General features: G+C 40.1%; 1 protein-coding gene across 1 annotated transcript in view; it reads left to right on the top strand.

The window, feature by feature from the left end:
* The first annotated feature begins 29 nt into the window (after window positions 1–29).
* Window positions 30–26,469, top strand: part of si:ch211-225b11.4 (tRNA (32-2'-O)-methyltransferase regulator THADA) — a 46,299-nt gene continuing 19,859 nt past the window's right edge. Inside the window, exons 1-23 of the mRNA XM_061906571.1 lie at window positions 30–202; window positions 285–456; window positions 538–624; window positions 3,407–3,434; window positions 4,634–4,782; window positions 4,865–4,987; window positions 8,142–8,262; window positions 8,422–8,567; window positions 8,729–8,813; window positions 8,889–9,025; window positions 17,192–17,389; window positions 17,464–18,178; window positions 19,512–19,664; window positions 19,745–19,854; window positions 19,922–20,082; window positions 21,936–22,105; window positions 22,175–22,330; window positions 22,402–22,553; window positions 22,637–22,771; window positions 25,524–25,628; window positions 25,711–25,911; window positions 25,994–26,144; window positions 26,219–26,468. Of these exons, the coding sequence (XP_061762555.1) occupies window positions 69–202; window positions 285–456; window positions 538–624; window positions 3,407–3,434; window positions 4,634–4,782; window positions 4,865–4,987; window positions 8,142–8,262; window positions 8,422–8,567; window positions 8,729–8,813; window positions 8,889–9,025; window positions 17,192–17,389; window positions 17,464–18,178; window positions 19,512–19,664; window positions 19,745–19,854; window positions 19,922–20,082; window positions 21,936–22,105; window positions 22,175–22,330; window positions 22,402–22,553; window positions 22,637–22,771; window positions 25,524–25,628; window positions 25,711–25,911; window positions 25,994–26,144; window positions 26,219–26,468 (3,839 nt within the window). The 5' untranslated portion in view covers window positions 30–68. The remainder of the gene's footprint in view (window positions 203–284; window positions 457–537; window positions 625–3,406; window positions 3,435–4,633; window positions 4,783–4,864; window positions 4,988–8,141; window positions 8,263–8,421; window positions 8,568–8,728; window positions 8,814–8,888; window positions 9,026–17,191; window positions 17,390–17,463; window positions 18,179–19,511; window positions 19,665–19,744; window positions 19,855–19,921; window positions 20,083–21,935; window positions 22,106–22,174; window positions 22,331–22,401; window positions 22,554–22,636; window positions 22,772–25,523; window positions 25,629–25,710; window positions 25,912–25,993; window positions 26,145–26,218; window position 26,469) is intronic.

The raw sequence follows: 26,469 nt of genomic DNA, 5'->3' as shown, positions 1-26,469 counted from the left end.
ATCGCTATACATCCCAAATGGCAGCTTTTTACTGGCAGTAGAGTTAGAACTTCGTGCTGCTAGTGTTTATGGCAATAACCATGTTGTCATTTGATGAACTTCTGACAAGTCTACAAAACTGTATCATATCCGAGGAACACATCCATAAAAATGGCAGCAAAACATTGGAGCTGTTTTTGGAAAAGCTTTCGGAGTCCGCCAGGTTAGTGTTAGAATCGCCTCTCATGTAAACACTATTTAGCTGACCGGGATACGAGGCAATGAATTGTACCGCTTATGAACAGGAGCAGCGTGAAAAGGAGCAAGGAGCGAAGATTGGAGGAGGCTGCTCAGATCCTGAAGAAAGTGAAGCTCGATGTCTTGGAACGAGATCATCTCCATCTTCTTGTTAGACTCCTTATCTCATTGCAGCTGCAGATGGTCCACATCTCCACAGCTTGCAGAAAAGTCGACCAGGTCACATGTTGAACCATCTGTCGTCATATACATAATAATGTAAGGTATGAATGTTATTTGACGCATTCTTTTCCTGTGTAGATGTTGCAACACCTGGCAAAGGTGGACCGCCAGCTGGTGTTTCAAGAGACACAAGAACAATTGACTACCATAGTCCTCTCTGAGCAGGTACTGAACATCCAGTTTAAATGCCCACTGAAATGAGATTTTCTTATTTAAACGGGCATAGCAGGTCCATTCTATGTGTCATACTTGATCATTTCGCGATATTGCCATATTTTTGCTGAAAGGATTTAGTAGAGAACATCGACGATAAAGTTCGCAACTTTTGGTCGCTAATAAAAAAGCCTTGCCTGTACCGGAAGTAGCAGACGATGTGCGCGTGACGTCACGGGTTGTATAGGGATCCTCACATTGTTTATAATCATATCCACCAGCAGCAAGAACAATTCGAACCCAGAAAACGACGATTTCCCCATTAATTTGAGCGAGGATGAAAGATTCGTGGATGAGGAAAGTTTGAGTGAAGCACTAAAAAAAAAAAAAAAGGTGACGGCTCTAGGTGGCGGCAGTGTGAGCGATTCAGAAGTTATTAGACACATTCACTAGGATAATTCTGGAAAATCTCTTATCTGCTTATTGTGTTAATAGTGTTTTAGTGAGATTATAAAGTCATACCTGAAAGTCGGAGGGCTGCGGTGAACGCCAGTGTCTCTGAGAGAAGCCAATGGAGGAGCCAAGATCACAGCTGCCTTTTGGACAGCTGCAGGAGGTCGCATAATCCTCTCAAGTCTCCGGTAAGAGCCGACTTAAAATCACAATTTCCCCATCCAAAAACTTGCTGGTTGACGTGGAGAAACATATTCGCTTGACCGCTCTGTGTTAAAGCTTCACAAGCTTCGGTTGCTAAAGGCAGCTGCAATCCACCGCTTTCCACCAACAGCATTCATCTTTATAGTCTCCATTATTAATTGAACAAATTGCAAAAGATTCAGCAACACAGATGTCCAAAATACTGTGTAATTGCGCGATGAAAAGAGACGACTTTTAGCCGTGAGTGGTGCTGGGCTGAAATGTCTGCTCCAACTAATAACGTCACAAGCACACCTCAACTTAAGCGTCGTCATTCAACAGGATACTTTGCGGGAAATTTAAAAGTGCAATTTAGTAAACTAAACCGGCCGTAGTGGGTTTCAGTAGGCCTTTAACACATTGTGCTGCCTTCTATACACACTTACTCTTAGATCCAAAGTGGATCTGCTCATAAAAATGTCATAAGTAAGCAATAAATATTTTTAATATTTTTTGTTACTGTCGACGCTTGAAATCTTTTAACACCTTCAGATCTATCGATTTATATAACGTTTTTTTATATCCATCCATCCATCCATCTATTTTTTACCGCTTGTCCCGTTCGGGTCACGGGTGATGCTGGAGCCTATCTCAGCTGCATTCGGGCGGTAGGCGGAGTACACCCTGGACAAATCGCCACCGGCCTTTTTTGTTGAAAATAACAAGTTGTTTTTTTTAAATAGAAAACTCAAAATAGGGCTGCAGGATGTTGAGAAATAACCTAATTGTGACTTTTCGCTCCAAAATTGCAATTTTATTTGGTATTTTTATATTTCATCCATAAAAATACATTCCATCTATCCATTTTGTACTGTTTGTCCCTCTTGGGGTTGTGGGAGACTATCCCAGCTGCATTCGGGCGGAAGGTGGCGCACACCCTGGACAAGTCACCACATCATCACAGGGCCAAGACAGATAGACAGACAACATTCACAAACGAGGGCCAATTTAGTGTTGCCAATCAACCTATCCCCAGCTGCATGTCTTTGGAGGTGGGAGGAAGCCGGATTACCCAGAGGGAACCCACTCAGTCAAGGGTAGAACATGCAAACTTCACACAGAAAGATCCCGAACCCAGGACCTTCTTATTGTGAGGCACACACACTAACCCCTGTTCCACTGTGTTGCCCTTTAATAATACATAAATAAAATTAAATTTATTAAACATAAAAAATAACGAGTGAAGGAATTTACTTTCAAAAATACTTGGCTTTATGCAGACAAACTCAGAGCTTTTGTCTACATCATGCTCTTAAACTGAAGAAATAACCGATAAAAACCATACAGTGTTTATAATTTATTGTAATTATAATATTTAATAATAATGTTAGTAACCATTTAAAATGATCTCAACTTTTATTTCTCATTACTGTAGAAGTCATGTCTCTCGTTAGGATTGTGAACAGTGACTACACACTATAGGCAAAATAAAAAAAAAGTTCAGTTCCCTTTCAAGAGAAAGTGTGTATACTTGATGTTTATATCCATCCATCCATCCATTTTCTACCGCTTACTCCCTTTTGGGGTCACGGGGGGCGCTGGCGCCTATCTCAGCTACAATCGGGCGGAAGGCGGGGTACACCCTGGACAAGTCGCCACCTCATCGCAGGGCCAACACAGATAGACAGACAACATTCACACTCACATTCACACACTAGGGCCAATTTAGTGTTGCCAATCAACCTATCCCCAGGTGCATGTCTTTGGAAGTGGGAGGAAGCCGGAGTACCCGGAGGGAACCCACGCATTCACGGGGAGAACATGCAAACTCCACACAGGAAGATCCCGAGCCTGGATTTGAACCCAGGACTGCAGGAACTTCGTATTGTGAGGCAGACGCACTAACCCCTCTGCCACCGTGAAGCCGTGATGTTTATACATGGAATCAAAAACACAATACACATTTTTAAGGAAAACTTGTGGGAAAACTCCCTGGCGAAAGTTCAGACCGCTACCCTTCAAACTGAACAATCATATCACATAATGAACACATGTAATGCCCGTTTTGAGCCTTCGGGGTATACAAGGGTTAAACTGGGTTGATATTTATGCTGTATATGCCATGGGTAAATATGTGCTTTTTTTCCTCCTTTTTTAGATATTCACACTTGATGACCTTCAGCAAGGTTGGTGTTGACTAAGATGGATTTTTCCACATTACTGTTTTTTGTGATTCTACATTATAATCTATATATTCATATATATTACACATATATACCACAATATACTAATTAGTATATCATTATTTTTATTTATCACAATTATAACTAAAGGATGGCGACATAACAGTATCACCTAAATATTGAAATTATGTTACTGCAATCGTATTTGAACAAGCGGTAGAAAATGGATGAATGGTATGTGTAGATATGTGTATATGTATATGTACATATAGATCAAAAGTTTACATACACTTGTAAAGAACATAATGTCATGGCTGTTTTGAGTTTCCAATAATTTCTACAACTTTTATTTTTTTGTGATAGAGTGATTGGAGCACATTCTTGTTGGTCACAAAAAATATTCATGAAGTTTGGTTCTTTTATTAATTTATTATGGGTCTACTGAAAAGGTGACCAAATCTGCTGGATCAAAAGTATACATACAGCAATGTTAATATTTGGTTACATGTCCTTTGGCAAGTTTCACTGCAATAAGGCGCTGTTAGTAGCCATCCACAAGCTTCTGGCAAGCTTCTGGTTGAAATTTTGACCACTCCTCTTGACAAAATTGGTGCAGTTGAGCAAAATTTTTTGTGACATAGACCTGTTTCTTCAGCATTGTCCACACGTTTAAGTCTAAAACTTTATTCTAGCCTGATTAAGTCATTCCTTTACTACTTTTGACGTGTGTTTGGGGTCATTGTTCTGTTGCAAGACCCAACCTACGAGCTGATGGTTTTAGGTTGTCCTGAAGAATTTGGAGGTAATCCTCCTTTTTCATTGTCCCGTTTAAAGCACCAGTTCCATTGGCAGCAAAACAGGCCCAGAGCATAATACTACCACCACCATGCTTGAAGGTGGGAATGGGGTTCCTGGTATTAAAGGCCTCACCTATTCTCCTCCAAACATATTGCTGGGTATTGCGGCCAAACAGCTCAATTTTTGTTTCATCTGACATCACATGGACAAAGATAAGACCTTCTGGAGGAAAGTTCTCTGTCAGATTAAACAAAAATAGAGCCCTTTGACGACCTTGTACTGTAGTTCTAGTTTATTATAGGCAACATTAACTATTGTTCAATTAATGCCTCTCTTAAGAGTTCATATCAAAACAAGGTATTGATGAGGTCATAATGTTTTTTTGTTTTTTTTTACACTTTCAGCTTGTATGTTTCTGGAGGACAGTGTTGTAGGCCGAGATGTGTGGCATAAGTTCTGCCCTTCTTTTCTGAACAAACTATCCAAGTTATTCCCTTACGTGCTGACACAAGAGTGCCTTCGAGATGGGCCAATGTGTTACCTTGCTGTGAAGGTAAGTGTGTTGTGATACATGCACCATCCATGCCTTCCATCACATGTAGTCATCCTATCCCTGATGTGTTATGTTTCTGCAGGTTTGCCTCCAGATATTTCAGTTACTGTCCAGAGAGGTGGCTCCAGTTGTATGGGACAAGGAGAAGAGGAGCTTAGTAGTGCAGAATATCTTGCAGGCTCTCACAGATATAATCTTCGGACAGGTTTGACATTAATGACATTTGTTACCTCTCATTAAAAGCCTAAATACACTCACCAATCAACGCCGAATGTGATCCAATTATCAAGCTTATCAAGTATCGAGCTAAGACGAAAGTGCATGGAAAAAGATCCACTGGAATACAAACAAGGGCCTGATTTATTAAAGGTTTGCATGTACTAACATGTGCAAACTTGGTAGCACACGCAAAGCTGATCTACTAAACTTGTGCTAATTGGATTGCGCCTGTGAGCAGAATTAGGCGTGCAGTCCAATTTGTGTCTATCTTCACTAATATGTAAAATATATGCTGATCGTCAAAATGCCCACAATACTGGGAGGAAAAAATGCAAAAATATTATAAGATTGTATTATAATATTGAAAATGCAAAAATATTATAATATTGATCAACACTCATCATCGTTTTGCAAACACTATTATGCGTTTTATTTAGCACGACTGTTTGAAAAGGACGTGCAAACTGACACACACACAGCTATGAGAGTGGCTACGATGGATGGAGAATCCTCCAATCTATGTCTGTTTATGAACATATTTGGGCAGTCAGAAATAAAAAAAAAAATGTGTTAGACACATCGTCTATTCAGCAAAATCATTTTATAATTTCATAGCTGCTAGATGACTTAAGGGGCTGATTTAAAATGAATTAAATTGATGCGCTTTAGTGTATTTTAATATATTTATAATGAAGTTTGTTTTTTCTCACGCAGAATATATATTAGTAGCATATATCCTATTCTTAAAGTATTATTGTAGCAAAATAATTTGCAAACGCTTATCTCATTCTGTGCGTGAGTAATCCAATTCACACGTCTTTGTACTAATGTGTTTGTTTGTTTATCAATCTTTGTGTGCGTTTGTAATCGGAACCGTGTGTGCGTGTTTTAAGTTGTCTGTCTATGTGTAAAAAATATATATATATATATACAGTATATATATGTCTATCCGTATTCTGGTTTCTGTGTGTAAATAAAATATCTGCCTGTCAGTATTTCGATCGGCGTGTGTGTAAAATAAAAAATAAATACAAATACGTGTGTGAAGCAGGAACCTTCTATTGGCTGTCCTTTTACAGATGACTTATGCGACACTTTTGTCATGTACTAATTGTCTGTCTGAACAGCAATTTAAGCGTATAATAAGATTTATCTGATTTGTTTTTTCTTATAGTCAACAATAGTAGGAGGCTTGCAGCCATTCACACTCGTTGATGCTAAGAATAAGGAACTTTTCATCACTTGTTGTAAACAAAACTTCATGTTTTAGCAGAAACTTAATGGTCAGAAGTATTTTTGTCCTCAAGTAAGTTATCAGTAATTACACAGCGGCTAAAGTGAACGCAGTTCATACGTCATGAGTATGAACGCTGTTCATACTCATGACGTATGAAGCCACGGGTCTTCCCCATGGCTTCATACCGGTCGGACGTGCCCTAAATTAGCTCCCCATGGAGGCGTCCGGGCAGCCTCCTGACCAGATGCCCAAACCACCTCATCTGGCTCCTCAAAGTGGAGAAACAGCGGCTTTACTTTTAATTCCTCGCGAATGACAGAGCTTCTCATAGTCGCCCTATCTCTGAGGGAGCCCCGCCCTCTGACGGATTAATCGCGATCATTTCTGCCTCTTTCATTGCATGACTTTTTGTTTGAATACAAAAATAATTCCAAACATTAACTTTTACTTACAGCAAGTGATGAAAAGTCCATTGTTCTTGGCTTCAACGGCAACACGATTGTGACTGGTTGCAGGGTGTCGATTAGTGGAGAGTATAAGGAACGGCAATCCTACGTTGAAATCACTGTACCGACAAGTCGTACATGGCAGAAGTGTTGCAAACGTCAGCTAATGGAGGGTTCCTGTACCCACAAATCTAAATACGCACACACACGTTTTATTTATTTTTTTACACACGCCGATTGCAATACAAACATATTTTTTACACACAGACAAATCATAATTCATTCAGACAACTTTAAAACACACACGCACACACGGATCTGATTACACAAACACAGTTTGATATACAGACACACACAGTACCGTATTTTTCGGACTAAAAGTTGCCGTTTTTTTTCATAGTTTGGCCAGAGGTGCGACTTGTACTCAGGAGCGACTTATGTGTTATATTATTAACACATTACTGTAAAATATCAAATAAAATTATTTTGCTCATTCACGTAACAGACTGGACGTAAAAAATGTCATCGGATTTAGCAATTAGGAGTGACAGATTGTTTGGTAAACGTATAGCATGTTCTATATGTTGTAGTTATTTGAATGACTTACTATGGTAAGTCATTCAAATGTGTTACGTTAACATACCAGGCACCTTCTCAGTTGGTTATTTATACTTTATATAACGTTCACTTATTCAGCCTGTTTTTACTATTCTTTATTTATTTTAAATTATCTTTCAAATGTCTATTCTTGGTGTTTGGTTTTATCAAATAAATTTCCCCCAAAAATGTGACTTATATATGACTTATATATGTTTTTTTCCTTCTTTATTATGCATTTTCGGCAGGTGCGACTTATACTCCGAAAAATACGGTACTCACATGCAACTATTAGATTACGCATGCACAGATTGAGATATACATTTCCAAATAATTTTGCTAAAATAATACTTCCATAAGTATGCATTTTTTTGCAAATTGAGCACAGTAGTGCACCTTCCCTCTCATGCGCTGTCAGCAGTAAAAAAAAAAAAATGGGGTCATTGTAGATACACTGCACGACTGCTTCTATAATGCTCATGAAAAGTGCTACATGTCTCCTGCTTGTTTGAAAACACAGCAAAAGGCCACAGATAGGAAAATGAAAAATAAATGTGCAGTAAATGAGTATCTTCATGCTGATGCCCCAAATAGTAGACACAACATCTTCATTTCAATAAGGCGGTCTGCACCACTTATCAATTGCACATGCAGTCCTAGTAGATCACACGCAATATGCCCATGAAAAGTACACATGCTGTTAAGCAAAATATATTTAGATCTTGGTAAAATCAGGGCCTAAATGTCCTAAATACAGCACTTTAATTTGATTTCCTTTTATAGTTCAGGTTTACCAAATTAAGTGTATGGTGTGTTATGCTTCTTTTATTTGTTCCATCCCAGTTATCTGTGTCTTGCAGAGCAGCAACAGGGACACTCGTCTTTTGGCGGGGACCGCTGTGGCTATGCTCATCAACACGGCGTCAGACAGCAGCTGTGGTGGAGCTGCTGCCTGGAGTGTTTTGCAGAGCTGTCACAAAGGTATTGTCTAATAAATACTGTCTGGACTTTCCGTGTAGTAGTAAAGAGGTGTTACGAAATCCACTCCCACATCGTTTTCCTTTCATAAATCTCAAGTTGAAATTCTTCACATGCATGTTACTGCCAAAAGGCTTCTGACGGAATGTTATTGTTTTTCAGAGCCATGGCTGATCACGGTGGGTGCCCTTCAGATGCAGTGCCGTCCCACAGGTGGGGACGGAGTGGGCCTGCTGGTGTTGAGCAGGGGCCTTCTGACCTGCTGTCAATCTCATATGTTATTGAGTTCACGTGGGGATAGCACAGAGGTAAATATCAATCAATGAATCAAAGTTTATTTTTAGAGCCCTTAATCACAAGTGTCTAAAAGGGCTTCACAAGCTCACGACATCCTGTGATCTAAACCCAGTTCAATGTTGAAAACCACTTCACTTGATTGGCTTTCCTTAACAAACTACTGTCTTTGCAGGGCTGTCTACTATTTGATGCGTTGTTTCCTCTGCTTTATGCTCTGTGTGAGGAAAAGCTGGACTGTCACCACCTTGCTTTTGAGGGTGAGCCATATCTGAGTGGCGTATTTGCCGTTTCCATGGAAAAGTCACCTGTTCAAATATGACATGTGGTTGCAGTGTTCACACTATGGCTGAAAAAGGTCAAAGAATGTGTGGGTGATATCTCGAAGATGACAGGGGGTCGTCTCCTGCCCGACTGTAGCAGCCTGCTGCAACAGCTCATTTCTATTACCTGGACCAATGCTGAAAGCCCAGTGAGTCACACTGCTCTATTGGTAGCATGATTTGGAATGTTTGTTAATGTTTTAATTTTGTGCGTCTGTCTCACAATACGAAGGTCCTGCAGTCCTGGGTTCAAATCCAGGCTCGGGATCTTTCTGTGTGGAGTTTGCATGTTCTCCCCGTGAATGCGTGGATTCCCTCTGGGTACTCCGGCTTCCTCCCACTTCCAAAGGCATGCACCTGGGGATGGGTTGATTGGCAACACTAAATTGGCCCTAGTATGTGAATGTGAGTGTGAATGTTGTCTGTCTATCTGTGTTGGCCCTGCAATGAGGTGGCAACTTGTCCAGGGTGTACCCCGCCTTCCGCCGGATTGTAGCTGAGATAGGCGCCAGCGCCCCCCGCGACCCCAAAAGGGAATAAGCGGTAGAAAATGGATGGATGGATGGATGGATGGATGGTGTTGGAGATGAACAAAGTAGCATAGTGGTACTTCAACTGAGAGAAGAGCTATCTCTCGGCTAATTGTTATGCTTTAAGTTAGAATCATCCCTGTCATTATTTAAAATATGTCACAAAGAACCCTGTAAGATCCAACCAAATTATCTAGTCTAACTTGTTAGCGTTAGCTTATGGCAAGAAATCGACATAACATTATTTATCCATTAGAAGGAAGAAAGTCAGTGTGAAGGACAGTGTTGAGGAGAAAAAGTGGATGACGTTTAGTGAATTACAAAAAATAATCAAAAACATGTCCAAGCGTGTCGCCAACTTGGCAAGGGTGGTACAGTGCGAACAATTTACTCGCATTTGCGACTAAAATAAGTTGTGCGAGTATTGAAAAATAAAAAGGAGCACACATATGAATACAGATGTGAAACCTTGAATTTTAATTTTGCTCCTAATCTATCTAAAGTTGATCAAACTAGAGTAAAATGTTCGGGCATCAGTGTTGCATGTTCGAAATAAATGTAAACAATAACCATAACTAAATTGACAAGGGATTGCTGCGTAGTGTGTGCTACAGTGCTGTATGTGTCACTCGTCCTCCAGGGCGGTGTGGCTGTAAACCCACTTTTAGCTCACACACTCACATCACAGTCGTCAAACACAGTTGGAAGAACATGTGATCATTAAAAGACAGCATTTTTTCACCACCATAAAACTTGACAGAAACTCCATAATGAGGAGTGTGTGAAGCTGCGCGCTAAACGACCCCAGCAGCAAAAACGCACAAAGCTCACTGCTACCTTTTTTTTCCTGTTGTGTTCCACATGAAAGGAAAAAGTAGTACGATATTACTAACACAGTGTCCCATCACATTTCTAAGCATTTGTGCACAGTTGCAGCCGTAGAAAAAAATCTGTTAGAAATAATTGACACGGTATATGAGTTTTCACAAGAAGCATTGACACAAACATACATTATCTGAAAGTGTTCAGCTACACTGGCAATGTTCAATCAATCAATCAATCAATGTTTATTTATATAGCCCCAAATCACAAATGTCTCAAAGGACTGCACAAATCATTACGACTACAACATCCTCGGAAGAACCCACAAAAGGGCAAGGAAAACTCACACCCAGTGGGCAGGGAGAATTCACATTCAGTGGGACGCCAGTGACAATGCTGACTATGAGAAACCTTGGAGAGGACCTCAGATGTGTGCAACCCCCCCCCTCTAGGGGACCGAAAGCAATGGATGTCGAGCGGGTCTAACATGATACTGTGAAAGTTCAATCCATAGTGGCTCCAAGACAGCAGTGAGAGTCCCGTCCACAGGAAACCATCTCAAGCGGATCAGCAGCGTAGAGATGTCCCCAACCGATACAGGCGAGCGGTCCATCCTGGGTCCCGACGAGCGGTCCATCCTGGGTCTCGACTCTGGACAGTCAGTACTTCATCCATGGTCATCGGACCGGACCCCCTCCACAAGGGAGGGGGGGACATAGGAGAAAGAAAAGAAGCGGCAGATCAACTGGTCTAAAAAGGAGGTCTATTTAAAGGCTAGAGTATACAGATGAGTTTTAAGATGAGACTTAAATGCTTCTACTGAGGTAGCATCTCGAACTGTTACCGGGAGGGCATTCCAGAGTACTGGAGCCCGAACGGAAAACGCTCTATAGCCCGCAGACTTTTTTTGAGCTCTAGGAATCACTAATAAGCCGGAGTCTTTTGAACGCAGATTTCTTGCCGGGACATACGGTACGATACAATCGGCAAGATAGGCTGGAGCTAGACCGTGTAGTATTTTATACGTAAGTAGTAAAACCTTAAAGTCACATCGTAAGTGCACAGGAAGCCAGTGCAGGTGAGCCAGTACAGGCGTAATATGATCAAACTTTCTTGTTCTTGTCAAAAGTCTAGCAGCCGCATTTTGTACCAACTGTAATCTTTTAATGCTAGACATGGGGAGACCCGAAAATAATACGTTACAGTAATCGAGACGAGACGTAACAAACGCATGGATAATGATCTCGGCGTCTTTAGTGGACAAAATGGAGCGAATTTTAGCGATATTACGGAGATGAAAGAAGGCCGTTTTAGTAACGCTTTTAATGTGTGACTCAAAGGAGAGAGTTGGGTCGAAGATAATACCCAGATTTTTTACAGAGTCACCTTGTTTTATTATTTGGTTGTCAAATGTTAAAGTTGTATTATTAAATAGAGGTCGGTGTCTAGCAGGACCGATAATCAGCATTTCCGTTTTTTTGGCATTAAGTTGCAAAAAGTTAGCGGACATCCATTGTTTAATTTCATTAAGACACGCTTCCAACTGACTACAGTCCGGCGTGTTGGTCAGCTTTAGGGGCATGTAAAGTTGGGTGTCATCAGCATAACAGTGAAAGCTAATACTGTATTTGCGTATGACGTCACCTAGCGGCAGCATGTAGATGCTGAAGAGTACAGGGCCAAGGACCGAACCCTGGGGAACTCCACACGTTACCTTAACATAGTCCGAGGTCACACTGTTATAGGAGACGCACTGCATCCTATCAGTAAGATAAGAGTTAAACCATGACAGGGCTGAGTCCGACATACCAATTCGTATTTTGATACGCTCTAATAAAATATTATGATCGACGGTATCGAAAGCAGCGCTAAGATCGAGGAGCAGCAACATAGATGACGCATCAGAGTCCATCGTTAGCAATAGATCATTAGTCAGTTTTGCGAGGGCTGTCTCAGTCGAGTGATTTGCCCTGAAACCGGATTGAAAGGTTTCACATAGATTGTTAAACGCTAAGTGCTCATTTAGCTGCTCTGCAACAATTTTTTCGAGGATTTTCGAAATAAAGGGAAGGTGAGACACCGGTCGGTAGTTTACCATGAGGTCAGGATCGAGGTTAGGTCTTTTAAGGAGAGGATGAATAACCGCTTTTTTGAATGCAACGGGAACAGTGCCCGAGGAAAGTGATAAGTTTATAATATTTAGCACTGATGGACCTAATAATACAAAAAGCTCCTTGATAAGTTTCCCAGGAAGTGGGTCAAGTAAACATGTTGTTTGTTTTATTCCATTTACACGTTGTAACAATCCTTCTAATGTTATTTCATCAAAACGAGAGAAACTATTTTGGATATTTGCAGTATCCGCCGTATATACAATCGTATCTGTGTTACTATAACCCCGTTGTAGCTGGGACGCATTGTCTTTAATCTCCTTTCTAATAAGTTCAATTTTCTTATTAAAGAACTTCATAAAGTCATCTGCCGAATGGGTGGAGCTACTGGAAGGAGTCCCTTGTTGGGTTAGCGATGCTACTGTACTAAACAAAAATTTTGGATCGTTTTTATTAATGCGGATGAGATTTGAGTAATAATTAGTTTTAGCTAAGGTAAGCATGCGTTTATAAGTTATTAAACTATCACTCCATGCTTGATGGTGCACCTCAAGTTTAGTCGTGCGCCATTTGCGTTCCAGCTTTCTACATAATAATTTCTGAGCTCTAGTTTCTTCAGTAAACCATGGCGTACGCCTTTTTGGAGCCTTTTTTAACTTCAGCGGTGCTATACTATCAATGGTTTCGCGCAGGGCGTTGTTAAAGTTGTTAGTGAGGTTATCAATAGAGCCCACATACTTTGGGAACGGTGCCATTACCGAGGGCAGTAGGTCCGCAAGAGTCGTCGTTGTGGCAGCATTAATGTTGCGGCTGCTATAGCAGTTATTATTATTATTAGCTTGCCGAACTTGAGTCTGAACTTCGAATTTTATAAGGTAATGATCGGACATTACTTTAGTATACGGGAGTATCATAACTTTGGAGACGGTGATACCTCTGACAAGCACTAGGTCTATCGTATTACCGCTGCGATGCGTCGGTTCATTTATTATTTGTGTAAAACCACAGCTATCAATTATAGTCTGGAGCGCCACGCACGGTGGGTCCAATGGGGTATTCATATGGATATTAAAGTCCCCCATTATAATTATATTATCGGCGTGCGTCACTAGATCAGCAACAAACTCGGAGAATTCACTAATAAAGTCCGAATAGGGCCCTGGGGGGCGGTAGATAACGGCCAGGCACAGAGGCAGAGGTGTGGCAGACTTCATAGAAAGCACCTCAAACGATTTATATTTATTATTTAAGTTAGGACTAAAGTTAAAGTTTTCGTTGTATATTAGTGCGACACCCCCTCCCCTTTTAAGGTGACGGGCAATATGCGCATTCGTATAGTTAGGAGGGGATGCCTCATTTATCGCAAAAAAGTCGTCTGGTTTAAGCCAGGTTTCGCTAAGACCGATGACGTTAAGGTTGTTGTCTCTAATGACCTCATTGACTAATAACATTTTGGGAGACAAAGATCTGATATTTAGAAAGCCCATATTATAGGTAGTGGGCTGTTTTAAGGAGTTGTTGATAAAATTATCCGTAGTAGCAATATTAATAATGTTGCGTTTATTATGCGCAGTGTACTTAAAATAATTACGACCATATCTAGGAATTGATATGACGGGAATTTTCAGATTGTCTACTTGGCGCTCCGATAAACTGAACGCATCATAATTTGCCACCTCAGTAGAACGCATGTCTAACTCTGACGTAGTCATAGACACAGTAGAAAAAACATTTTGTGAGTTGTGTATTATTCTACGAAAATTGCTATGTGTACAGGGATCATCCCGCCTGGCGCTGGCTAGTTCTAACTTAACTGACTCCATACCCAGGCTAGCAGGCTCTGTAATTGCCTGTGACCGGGCTTGCTCTAGTGCAGTTAGTCAAATGTGGCTCAATGCGAAGTCTATGTTCCGAGACAAGAGGATAGCGCCTTCCTGGTTAGGGTGAAGGCCGTCTCTCCTCAGCAAGCCAGGTTTGCCCCAGAAAGAGGGCCAATTATCAATAAACGTAAATCCCTGTTGTCTGCAGAAGCTATCCAGCCACCTGTTAAGAGAGACTAATCTGCTATATCTCTCATCATTGCCTCTCCCAGGCAGGGGGCCAGAGACAATTACTCGATGCCTGGACATCTTTTTGGCGAGATTACAAGCCCTGGCTATGTTTCTCTTTGTAATCTCTGATTGTCTCATCCTAACGTCATTGGAGCCAACGTGTATTACTATATTCGCATAACTAGTGGTGCGGTTAGCCTGCCGTACGTGTTTACTAGACCTGTTGCGAGTTAGCTCCCTAAGATTAGCTTCAATGTCAGGTGCTCTGCCCCCGGGAATACACTTAATTGTGGCTGGTTTGCTAAGCTTTATGTTTCGGGTGATGGAGTCCCCTATGTTATCACCTGTCACACAGCATCATGAAGCAATTGGCAGATGGGTGATCCTGGCTAAAACTTTTGTATGTTTTATAATGTTAACCTGTGAAACCACAACTGTTCCCAATTAGCCTGCACACCTGTGGGATGTTCCATAAAGTGTTTGATGAGCATTTCTCAACTTTATTAGTATTTATTGCCACCTTTCCCAACTTCTTTGTCATGTGTTGCTGGCATCAAATTCTAAAGTTAATGATTATTTGCAACAAAACAAAAATGTTTATCAGTTGTCTTTGTAGCACATTCAACTGAATATGGGTTGAAAATGATTTTCAAATCACTGTATTCCATTTATATTTACGTCTAACACAATTTCCCAACTCATATGGAAACGGTGTTTGTACATGCAGCCTCAACTGTTGCCATTTCTAATTCAAAGTAGCATATATTTCTATTTTATATGTCAGTAGACTCCATATGAAAGTGCTAAAAACTACAAGTGGAGATATGTAAATAAGACCGCAGAAAAAACGGTGCATCCTGTAGAAACTGTCAAAAAAGCAGCTTGAAGGTGGTCTGTATAACAATCTATGCAACATTTTGACCAAATAACTATTACATATTATGCAGAAAAAAACAAAATATGACCCTTTTTAATATGGTTATGTACATTTCAAAAAAAGGTTCTAATGTTAAGTATTTGTTTCAATCAAACCACTCGACACACATATTTGGATTTAATTTTGTCCAATGTCACTTAATGGAAAAAATATCGGTATATATATTGTATATATTCAGTCTAACTATATTGAGATAAGAGTTTTGGTCCATATCGTCCAGGCCTATACTAGTGTTAGCACAATTTAGGAATGTTCTCTGTGTTTAATTGAGGGTTACAGTAGGCCTTATGATGGTATTGTGTTTATATGGAGTTCTACCCCGCCTTCCGCCCGATTGTAGCTAAGATAGGCACCAGCGCCCCCCGCGACTCCAAAGGGAATAAGCGGTAGAAAATGGCTGGATGGATGGATGTACGAGTGCTTAGGTGTACGTTGTTTGAGTGTGTCACACTTGTGGGGCCGCATGCTAGCAGTAGTTGTGATTTTGAGATACGAAAGAAATGCCTGAATGCATCTTGCAGGTAAAAGAATATTAAATATAACCAGTTGTCAAACTCTACACAAACACTCAGGTGCAGGGATGTGCACATAAAACAGAACACTAGTGCGGTTAGGAGGGCGCAAAAGTCTATAGGGAAACACAAAACAAGGCGACACTTATGGTGAGGCGTGAAAAGAACAAACAGAGTGTCACAGCAGTCAATCTCGAGTACTGAATAAAGAGCAAGGCTAGCTTAAGAAGGCTGTCTAATTACTAACACAAATCAGGTGGACTTAACAGTGCTCTGAAGCAGGGGTCAAGTTGCTTAAGGAAGGACCAACCAAAACAGGAAAAGCAACCAAAATAAGACCGCTGGACCGGAAGTAAAATCATAAATTACAGGAAAATGCCAACAAACTCAAAATAAGGCACAACCTGGTGTGACAAGCCATGACAGAGTGTTGATAATGAAATTGTGATATTTAAGACATTTCATATTGCCCCTAATTTTTTTCTGTGTTTCAAATGTTCTTCATTTAGTAGCATCGGTTCCCAGTGAAAAAGCTAAGCATACAGCCCTGTTGGCAAAGCAATTTGAGTGTATCGCTACTAGTTTGCACCATACTGAAGCAGAATGAGTCTAACACCAGCTAAGAATGTTAAAATATCGAAACGCTGATTTTTATCCATAAAAATATGGAGAAGCTACTATGGTGTGTTTGACGCAAAATCAGCTGGAAACATACTGTTAAAGTCCGCTTTCCAAGGTAAATTCTGTATATTATTATTATATTACTTTAGAAAAGTATTGTAGTTGTTAGTAGTACATTCTATTGCATTGTTTTAAGTAATACTTCTTATCTAAAAGTTGTTTTTTTCTTTTAAATGTATCTTTTTAAAATGTACACTGTTAAAATACGTATCTTGAAATCGTTGCTGATTTTTTTTCTTCAGACACGGTTGAAAATGAACTTCGTAAGCATAATATAGATTCACTGGTCACAACATTAGGTACACCTGCACACCCTCTGATTGATTCAGAGAGTACATAAAAACAGCTACTTTTACCAGTATTTATGTCTGTGTTATACACATGCCAAGATTAAATGAAAATAATTATTTATCTTACCTTGTTTTGTGTTCCTCTTCCTCCTCCCATGGCTAGGAGCTTGATTCAATGTCCAAATAAGATTGTCCACCTCGCTGTGATGTTACAACATAGCTCGACTCCGAAACTCCCAAATGTGCGCGCAAGCTCACGCCAAAATGCATGAACCTTACGATTCGACAATCTGGCATCAAACAATGTAGCAACATTTATAAGTCAGAAAATATGTAATACGTTTACTTCAGGGTAATGCATTACATTATGTGCCCTGTTAGGTGGAAGGTGTGTCAGACTGTGCCCGTGTTGCCTTTAGCCTCCTGTTGGACATCTACAAGATGGACTGTGAGCAGTTTGGTGACACCGAGAAACCTCTTTATAAAACTCTGCTTCAAAGGATTATCCATCTCCCATGGGAATCTAAAGCCAAATACCATCGCCTCTGTGCTCTGCTTCCATATTTAGAAACAGACAAGGTGACCTTGATTTTTTTTTTTTTCCTGGTTTAATGCAGTTTTTAGATTATTGCATGATTTCTTTCATCGGGCAGGTGCTGAGTCAGTATGCTGAATTACCAAATCATCTTCTGAAGTGCATGTCAAGTGATCATCTGTCTCCGAGCGGCTCAGAACTTTACAAGTGTCTGATCCAGCACCAGAGAAAAGAGCTTAATGGCGACTCTCCAAAGTCTGAGTCTGATCTGGCCAGTCAGTGGGCAAAATGTTGGCTTTCTGTCATTCTTGAGGCCTTGACTTCACGCGTAGTTCTTCTTCAGAGCAACAGCTCCACACACTTACTGCCATCCACCCTCCAAGTCTTCCCCTTGGCTATCGAGCCACTGCTGGCCTCCTTAGACCCATTCTCCCCAGGTCATCTCTGTGCTTGGGCCTTCATCATGAATAGCTACCGGACCACAACCGGAGGTTCCCCATGGGCACTGCAGGGGGATTCCACCTTTAAAACTCTCCAGCTAGCTCTAGGGTCTGCAGACAACAAAGTTCGACTTGCTGCTCTCAACCTCCTGTGTTGTAGCCCCAAAACCAAAGAGGCCCCAACAGCAGAAGAACTAGAAATCCTGAAGATCTTCATTCCTCAGAACCTCAACTCTGAGTCTTCGCTGTTTCGACAACATTTTCAGGCAGCGGTGAGGAAATTTTTGGTTCGGATTAGAGATGGCTGTTTGGCACAGATCAAACATCAAAAGGGCAAAGGACACACGGACCAGATGATTGAACGCTCACAGGACATTCTGGACCAGGGGATAGGTGAGATATTCAACAAAACAGGACTTCAAAATTCTGCATTGACACAATTTTCATTGACACTTTTTACGGGCTTTTATCTTTGTGTTTTGTCACACTAAATTACAAAAATATACTTAGTTGGGCTAGAGCCTATCCCAGCTGAAATTGGGCAAAACAAGGCACATTTCGACACACACCGTTCATACTCTCATTTCCAAATGTTGGTTCCGATTTACTAACATGCATGTTTGTGGACTGTGGGAGGAAACTTATTCAAGCACACAAAGGTCTGATCCAAGATTCATAATCAGAACCATCTGACTGTAGCAGATTTGCTGCCATCATGCACTTCTACAATTGTTTTTTTGAATCCAAACATGTTTTTATCTTCTTAATACATTTGCTGTGTGTCTTCTACTTATTATTTAAAAAAAACAAAAACCTTTTGACGTTTGTTAGCAGTAGTGTAGTTGTCTGGCACTGCTTCATACTAAAGTTTGTTTTTTTTAATATATATTTTTTATATTTTATTTTATTGTCATGTTTATCTATCTTTTTAATACTCTTATTTTCAAAAGACATAATATTAATCGAATGCTTTCATTTGATGTACCGTTCTACCTATACTTATGAGCTTAACTGGTTATTTGATGGAGCTTTTAACTCAGTTATATTTTTAACAAAAAACTAACTTTGGGAATATAAATATTGTATAAATAACTACATTTGTTTTGTGAAGTAATATAATGTACAGCATTTACTTTGGAGAGTGACATCTATGATATCTCCTTCCAGTTACTTCTCTGTCAAACACACCATCAGCAGATTTTCCGTATTTTCATGGATAAATGTCCGCTTTTTATTTATTATTTTAACATCCCTGGTTTTCGCCAGACTCATCCTATTTTGGTATGGCGCAATCTAGCAGTAATACACTCAAATTTTTTCACCAAGTTTACGACACCGTTGGTCATGATTTTAATGCTTTATTTCTTTAATTCAATGAATATCATCCACCTTTTCTTCTCAACACTGTCCTTCACATTCGTTGTTTTCCTTTCCACAAAGTTTAGGCTATCTCTTGCTATAAACTGTTGTTAGTGAGTAAGACCAGATATTTAGGTCGTATATTACAGAGTTCACATTTGCTACACCAACTAATGGAGGGGATGCTTGTTACTCAAATTGTTACTTGCAGGTTAAAGTATAGCAATTAGCCAAAAGACAGCTCTTACCTCGAAGCTCTCTTAATTTTAGGTACCACTATAAAAGGATTTTGCGAGTGTACCTTATAAAGTTTGACATAAACACATTTTCTCTGCTGTTTATTAAAAATAAACATTTGTTATTTTAGGTTTTGTGGACTGGTTGTGTCAGTTTGCATGCTCCAATCTGACACCAGGACACAGCTACCAGAGGAAGAAGACAGTCTTACTGTTTATGTCTGCGCTGTTTGAAACCTGCACAGACACTTGGAGCCCCGACAAGAAGAAGGGACAGCCACCTAGTCAGTGTGGGGCACTGTGATTATGATCATCAGTGTTTGATTTGAAATACTCCATCCCCTCTATTTATTGTTGTCTCCAGTGAACATGGGGGCTCTCGTTAATTTTGCCAGGTTAAGAGGAAAGTGGGACTTCTTCTCCAGGGAAAAACTTCTGGTTTTCATCAGCTGTTTGGAAGATTCCACAAATGAGGTAGCGCCGCCTCACTAACATTTTATTTCCACAAAGGAAAATAAGAAGATAAATGTTTACTTTTCAGATTCGTGAGCTGTCAGCTGGGTTATTGGTAAGATTTTTTCCGCCCGCTCTGCCGGATGATATCGCAGCTGCTTTGCTTGCTAGGACCAAGCAGTTGTTGTGCAGTCCTCGGGTCCAGCAGGCCCAGATGGGGGCATTAATGATGAAGGTCCTCCATCACAAGTATGTCCGTCCAACATAACTGCCTCATCTTGCTCATTTACGCTTACATACCACAACATGTTTATAACTTTGGTTGTCATTTGCAGTCTTATTGACTGCTATGCAGAGAGGTGTTTAATATTTTCACTCTTTCGTGTTGGTAAATAACCAAATTGTAAAAAAGATTTCTCAGTAGGGCCCATTAATGCTGACAACTTTGGCACCTTTTTAATAGCTCTGGACCTACAAATGATGACTACAGGTGAAATTCCACACAAGATAGACAAACTAGTGATTTTAGAACATTTTAGAACGACCACCTTTAACTGATGTAACTACAAAAGACTGAATTTGAAGAAGAAAGACCCTTGGGGGGGAAAAAGACAGAGTCAGAACCTGGGGGGGAAATGTTTGCATATTACAAGATGTAGTGAAGTGAAGTGAATTATATATATATATAGCGCTTTTCTCTAGTGACTCAAAACGCTTTACATAGTGAAACCCAATATCTAAGTTACATTTAAACCAGTGTGGGTGGCACTGGGAGCATGTGGGTAAAGTGTCTTGCCCAAGGACACAACGGCAGTGACTAGGATAGCGGAAGCGGGAATCGAACCTGCGACCCTCAAGTTGCTGGCACGGCCACTCTACCAACCGAGCTATACCGCCCCACAAGTACACGTTTTTGCCACTTTTTGCTGTGTTGGTGTCACTGAGCCTTTTTGTTTTTGTCTTGGAGCAGACACACTAGTGGCTACATTATGAAGCTTAATAGTGTTAACATCGTAAATACAAAAGTGTAGGTTCAGTGAGAGGACACAAGCTCTGCTGGAGCAGGGATAAAGCACAGAAAAAATAAAGTATTTTGTGTCCTCTTCTACTGATGTTTATGGCAAGACTTGTACCTTGAACAAAGTTGAATTGTGTTTAAGAAAATGCTGAAAAAACTTTGATAAATATTTGTCTTAATGAAACATATCCACCAGCTTCAGAAGGGTGGGAACATACACACCAAAAAAAGGTAAATATATGTCATTATAAGCTTAGGAAAATACTTATGATGGACAGACACTTAATATATGGAAACACAGGCTATGGTGTCTATAGGTAATCATATTTATATTTATTTTTTGCTCATAATGTTAACCATATCAGTTGCGTAAACTGGGACAGGCCAAGCGAAAGTAGTATCATTTTAATGATTCTGACTTCAAAGACGAAAGGTCAGCGTTTGAATAGAAAAAAAAATAGACTCAAGACTCAAGCCAAATGCAAACACAAAAATCATAGGCACCCTCAATAGGAGAAAGAATGAGTGAGAAAAATCAGAGAACCTTTAAAAAACGGTGTCCCTTTTCTACTGAGGTTTTATTGAAGATGCTTGAGGAAATACTAAAAGAGCATGAGGAAACAGAGCCTATGGTGTCAATGGAAGACCAGGGAAATCCGGAAATTAGGATTATTTTATATTTATTTTGTTGCTCATAATGTTAACCATATCAGTTTTGAAGTAATATAAAAAATATGCTATTAAGTGATCAAAATAATAATTTTACATGCATGTATCCACACTGTTTATGCGGGGAAATAGGCTCCAGGTCTCTGAATACGTCACACCAAGAGGGAGCAACATACAGAGTCTGATAATTGAAAAAAGGCATTCAAAGTTGTCTCCTTATTACTCAAAAACAAATTATTATGGGAAATGTATTGTCAGTAGCAAACAATACATATAGGTAACTTGTTAGTAAAATATCGGTCATCTGGTCGTTATGGCTCGTTTTATTCTAGTCTCAGTCAAAACTGACCATAAAGACAGATGTTTCCCTCTACTTCATACTGTACATCATTTAAATCTCATACTCTTTATTTAGATGGCAAGGCCTCCATGAAGACGGCAAACTAAACGGTGACATCTCTATCGATGGCGGCCATTATATAAAGGCTTCTGGCTTCATAAGCTTCCTTGTGAAAGAGCTTGAGGATCATTACCTTACAGCCGAGGCGGACATGATGCTCGCTGCCAGAACCAAGCCCATACACAGTAAGTCCAGATGAAGAAGTAGACACTCCCCGTTAGAGACAATCAGTTCTGGGGTTATTTATTTTCAAGGTGTGCTGAGCGCTCTACAGCGATGCTTGTTGGAAGCCACATTCAGCATCTACGATTTGCTTGGTCCTGCACTGACCACTAAGTTGCTGAGCCTGCTGGAGAACATCTCGCTGCTCCTGTTGGGTGTGCTGCAAGGACAACAGGATACTGAAAGTGGTAATCTTCATTGGGCTCAGTTCAAAGTTTAAGATCACTGTATCTGTAATGATTGCTGTCTTCTCCTTTAGATACTCCCCCTTCTTTTTGTGATATGGGGAACGCCATCAACTCTCTGATAGCACACTCATCTGGAGGAAATCAGCGAGATGTAGGAGAAGAGTGTGTCCTGTTGTCAGAAGAACACAGCCTTGTTCTCACCTGCTGCTGGGTCTCACTCAAGGTACAACAAAACCCTGATGGCAATTTTACGTTTTAGCACGATTGGGCTTTCCTCATGTGTGTTTTTTTCATTCTAATTACTAGGAAACAGGGATCCTTTTAGGTGCTCTGGTTGAGAGAATTCTTGCAGAATGTAAGCCTGGAACATGTTTTCTTACAAAACATCATGAAAGAGCGTCTGACATTTTCAAAAATATTCTCCTCAAATGCCGTCACTGGGTAAGTCTGTCTCAAGTGTTGCTCCATCTCATATGCAGGTACTGTAGATTGATAAATATTTGTTAACTATCAACATAGACTCTATTTACACGAATAACCAAATCACTCGGGGTGTATCGAGTCGGGTTTTATGCTGCCGATTCCGAGTCCGAAACATGAGTGAAATCACTAGGCGATACCAATACTAATCACATTTATATTAATATCTTCTATTTATAAATAGTGAGCGCTATTGACAGTGTAACAATATCATCACTATGGTTTAAACTAATCCCTTGTTCTCTTTTATGACATACAATTACCTGAGTAAACCAAAGTCAATAGTACAGAATAACTAATAAGTCGAAAACTCATTTGTTTTTGTTTTTTTTGTTTTTTATTCTCCATTGTTTTCATTTTGTTGTAATGGCTTTTAAGGCTATAGCACTGTATTGGATCATGCTTGCTCTTGTTTTTGTTTTGTTTTTTTTGCATATTTGAAATAAAAATATATCAATCAATCAATCAAAACTCAAGGGTGTCCAAAACACAGTCCGCCAGATCAATTTGGCCCGCGAGACAGCACGGTGTTCATATAATATACAAATGACCAGCTGTCTTTTTGTTGCCATCTGGGGGACAATGATGGTACCTCAACCATTAACTGTAACTCAACATAGAATTTATTTATATGACCCAATCCAAACAACCTTCCGAAGTAAGAGTGCAGGAAAAAAAAATCAACCAGCACAAACATTGTCAAACATAGAACAACCTGCTCATTGAACTTTGTGGATATTATAAAAAATGTCCCATCAACATTAAACAAGTCTAAATTACACCCATTTAAATCCATTACAAGGGATGTTGGGGGGGGGGGGGTGCAAAACACTCTCTGCGCTTATCCATGTTTGGCATATTTTTGCTGCTTGATATTTGTAATTGAATAAAAAGCTTAAGGCGGTAGTCACATAAGTATCAATCAATCAATCAATGTTTATTTATATAGCCCCAAATCACAAATGTCTCAAAGGACTGCACAAATCATTTCGACTACCACATCCTCGGAAGAACCCACAAGTAAACAAGGTAAGAGCTGTCACATATTCATAACAACCAATTATGAGGATTATATGTATTACATATATATATATATATATATATATATATATATATATATATATATATATATATATATATATGCCCCCCAGTCCAAATGTTTGGACAACCTTGCGATAACTAAACATAAGCAAAAACTACTACCAAGTACTCATTTAAATCTTTTCGATTTTGCCCTCAAAATCCCAATAAAAAATTTCGACCTAAACACTATAGTACAGATCATACATTGATACTACCCTTGGTATCGACACCAACTGTTTATGGATCGGTATGCCGTCCTCTTACATGTCGTGTACTGACTGTGACAATGCTGACACACCAAAAGTTGTTATATTATCTTCTCTTTAGACTCTTAATATATTAATTGTTAATTGTGTGTCTGCATAGCGTTATCAGTAGCCAGAGGAGCCTGTTCAGTGCTAGACTGCTTCATCCCAAGTGCAGGACTAATAGACTCAAAAACTCCTTTGTCCTACACGCCATTAGACTGTACAACTCCTCTCTGGGGCAGGGGGCGGGGGGTACTAGGATGACAGGGGATGCAAAACAATAACAGTGCAATACCTTTTCATAACATGGTCACTACTGCCTACTTTGTCTTGTTATATTCTTATTTTACTGTTATATTTTTATTCCCATTGTTGCTTTTTATTTTGTATTCTTATTGTAATATTTCTCTATTTTGTTTCCATTTAAACCCCCATTATTTACTTTTTACTTTTTTTTAAATTGATCTCAACTCTGTACACTGCTGCTGGAATTTTAATTTTCCTGAAGGAATCAATAAAATACTATCTATCTATCTATCTATCTATCCATCTATCCATCTATCTATCTATCTATCTATCTATCTATCTATCTATCTATCTATCTATCTATCTATCTATCAACTGTTTACTTTCTGCTGTAACAAAATCCCATCTCCTCCTCTTGAAGTTTACTTAGCATCTGTTTCTTGGTGTTTTTAAAGCTTACTTAGTAGTTAGCTCAGCTATTTGCATGCCTGCTCCTAGCTGGTTCTACAGAGATATCAATACTTGATTCTGATACTTAAAGAGGAACAGCACTTTTGTTGGAATTTAAAACAACCGTAAAGAATCGTTCACAATCATAATGAGAAACATGTTTTTTTTTTTAGGATTTTAAAGATGATAAAAAACGCTTGAAAGATTGGGCTATTGGAAGTCACCATTGCAGCCCTCAAAGCCTCTAAAACAACTTTGAAACTCCATCAATGTTTTGTATACACACTGCAAGTCTATACAGTATATAATGTAGTACGAGACACGTTCATAACAATATGTGATATGTTCAATATTTACCATATTTTAATCCTTGCATCCATCCATGTCTACCGCTTGTCCCTCTCTAGGTTGCAGGGGTTGCTGGAGCATATCCCAGCTGTACGTGTAAATGTGCTCTAACCCTGAACAATAAGTTATTTATTTTAGGCAACAGAAAATTCATCTGTGGACCAATTTCTTATTGGGGAAAAAAATATGTTGTGTCTGAAGGAACAAACTAAAACAAATTGGATATAATTTTGGACAATGTAGTGTGAAGCTGGACAAGATATAAAAATGTCTAGACAAACATTTGGACTCAATTTTTGATTGACATTCTTACACTAAATTGTCATTCTGTCCATCAGGGGGCAGTAGAGGGATGCGCTGTGGGCTTCACCAGGTTCTGTTCCTCTCTTCTCAGCAGCACTGATCCTGAGCTCAGATATATACCAGCTTTAATGCTCCAACAAGTGAGCTCCGCTACATTCTCACTTGTATGCTGCAGAAGATACTGGCTGACATATGTTGAATGTTTCTGTCTGATCTCCTCAGGGATTACAAGTGGTTCAATCTCCTAGTGTGACGTCTGTAACCCGACGAGCCGCAGGGTTGCCTATGCTCATCATGTGCGTTTTGTCTGCAGAGGAGGCTAGTAAAACACGGCCACTCTTGGCGCACAGCATGCAAACCTTACTGGATACAGCCAGAACTCCCCTTCCTGAGAATTGGGACCAGACGCTTGACCTCCCACAGGTGCATAAACAGAACCGCAACAAGGATAAAAGTAATGACTTAGAAGACAAATTCTAACACCTAGTTGTGTTTCCCCTCACAGGTGTGTGCGGTTCACACTTTGCAGGCTCTAGTACGTGGATCTGGCCTGGGTGTTGCCATCCTCCAGTTTGCCCCAACTGTTGCCATTTTGTCTCTCACACTGCTCAGTTCACCTTGCTGGGCCATGAGGAATGCAGCACTGCAGCTTTACAGTACGACACACATTTTGTCTGCATAAGTGATGGCGCGGGAAAGTTTGGCTGCTCATGTTGAAATTGTTCGCCAGGTTCTCTCTGCTCAAGGATGCTTGGTCAGAGGCCCAGCGGTGACGAGGGTGGAACCAAACACGGTATGTCCACCGATGCCTTCTTCCACCACTACTCTTCTCTGCAACCCTTTCTTCTTGAGGAGCTTAAAGGGGCAGCTAGTGACCTTCAATGTCCACCCGACGAAGCCAGGCTCCGCCTGCACCCCGCGCTCTATCCAATCCTTACTCTCTTATCTCAGCTCCAGCCTGGAGTCCAGGATTCAGCAGAG

The sequence above is a fragment of the Nerophis ophidion genome, linkage group LG07 (assembly GCF_033978795.1).
Source record: "Nerophis ophidion isolate RoL-2023_Sa linkage group LG07, RoL_Noph_v1.0, whole genome shotgun sequence".
Classification (NCBI taxonomy): Eukaryota; Metazoa; Chordata; class Actinopteri; order Syngnathiformes; family Syngnathidae; genus Nerophis; species Nerophis ophidion.
The sequence above is the reverse complement of the archived record's forward strand: the minus strand, read 5'-3'. Positions and strand labels throughout refer to the sequence as shown.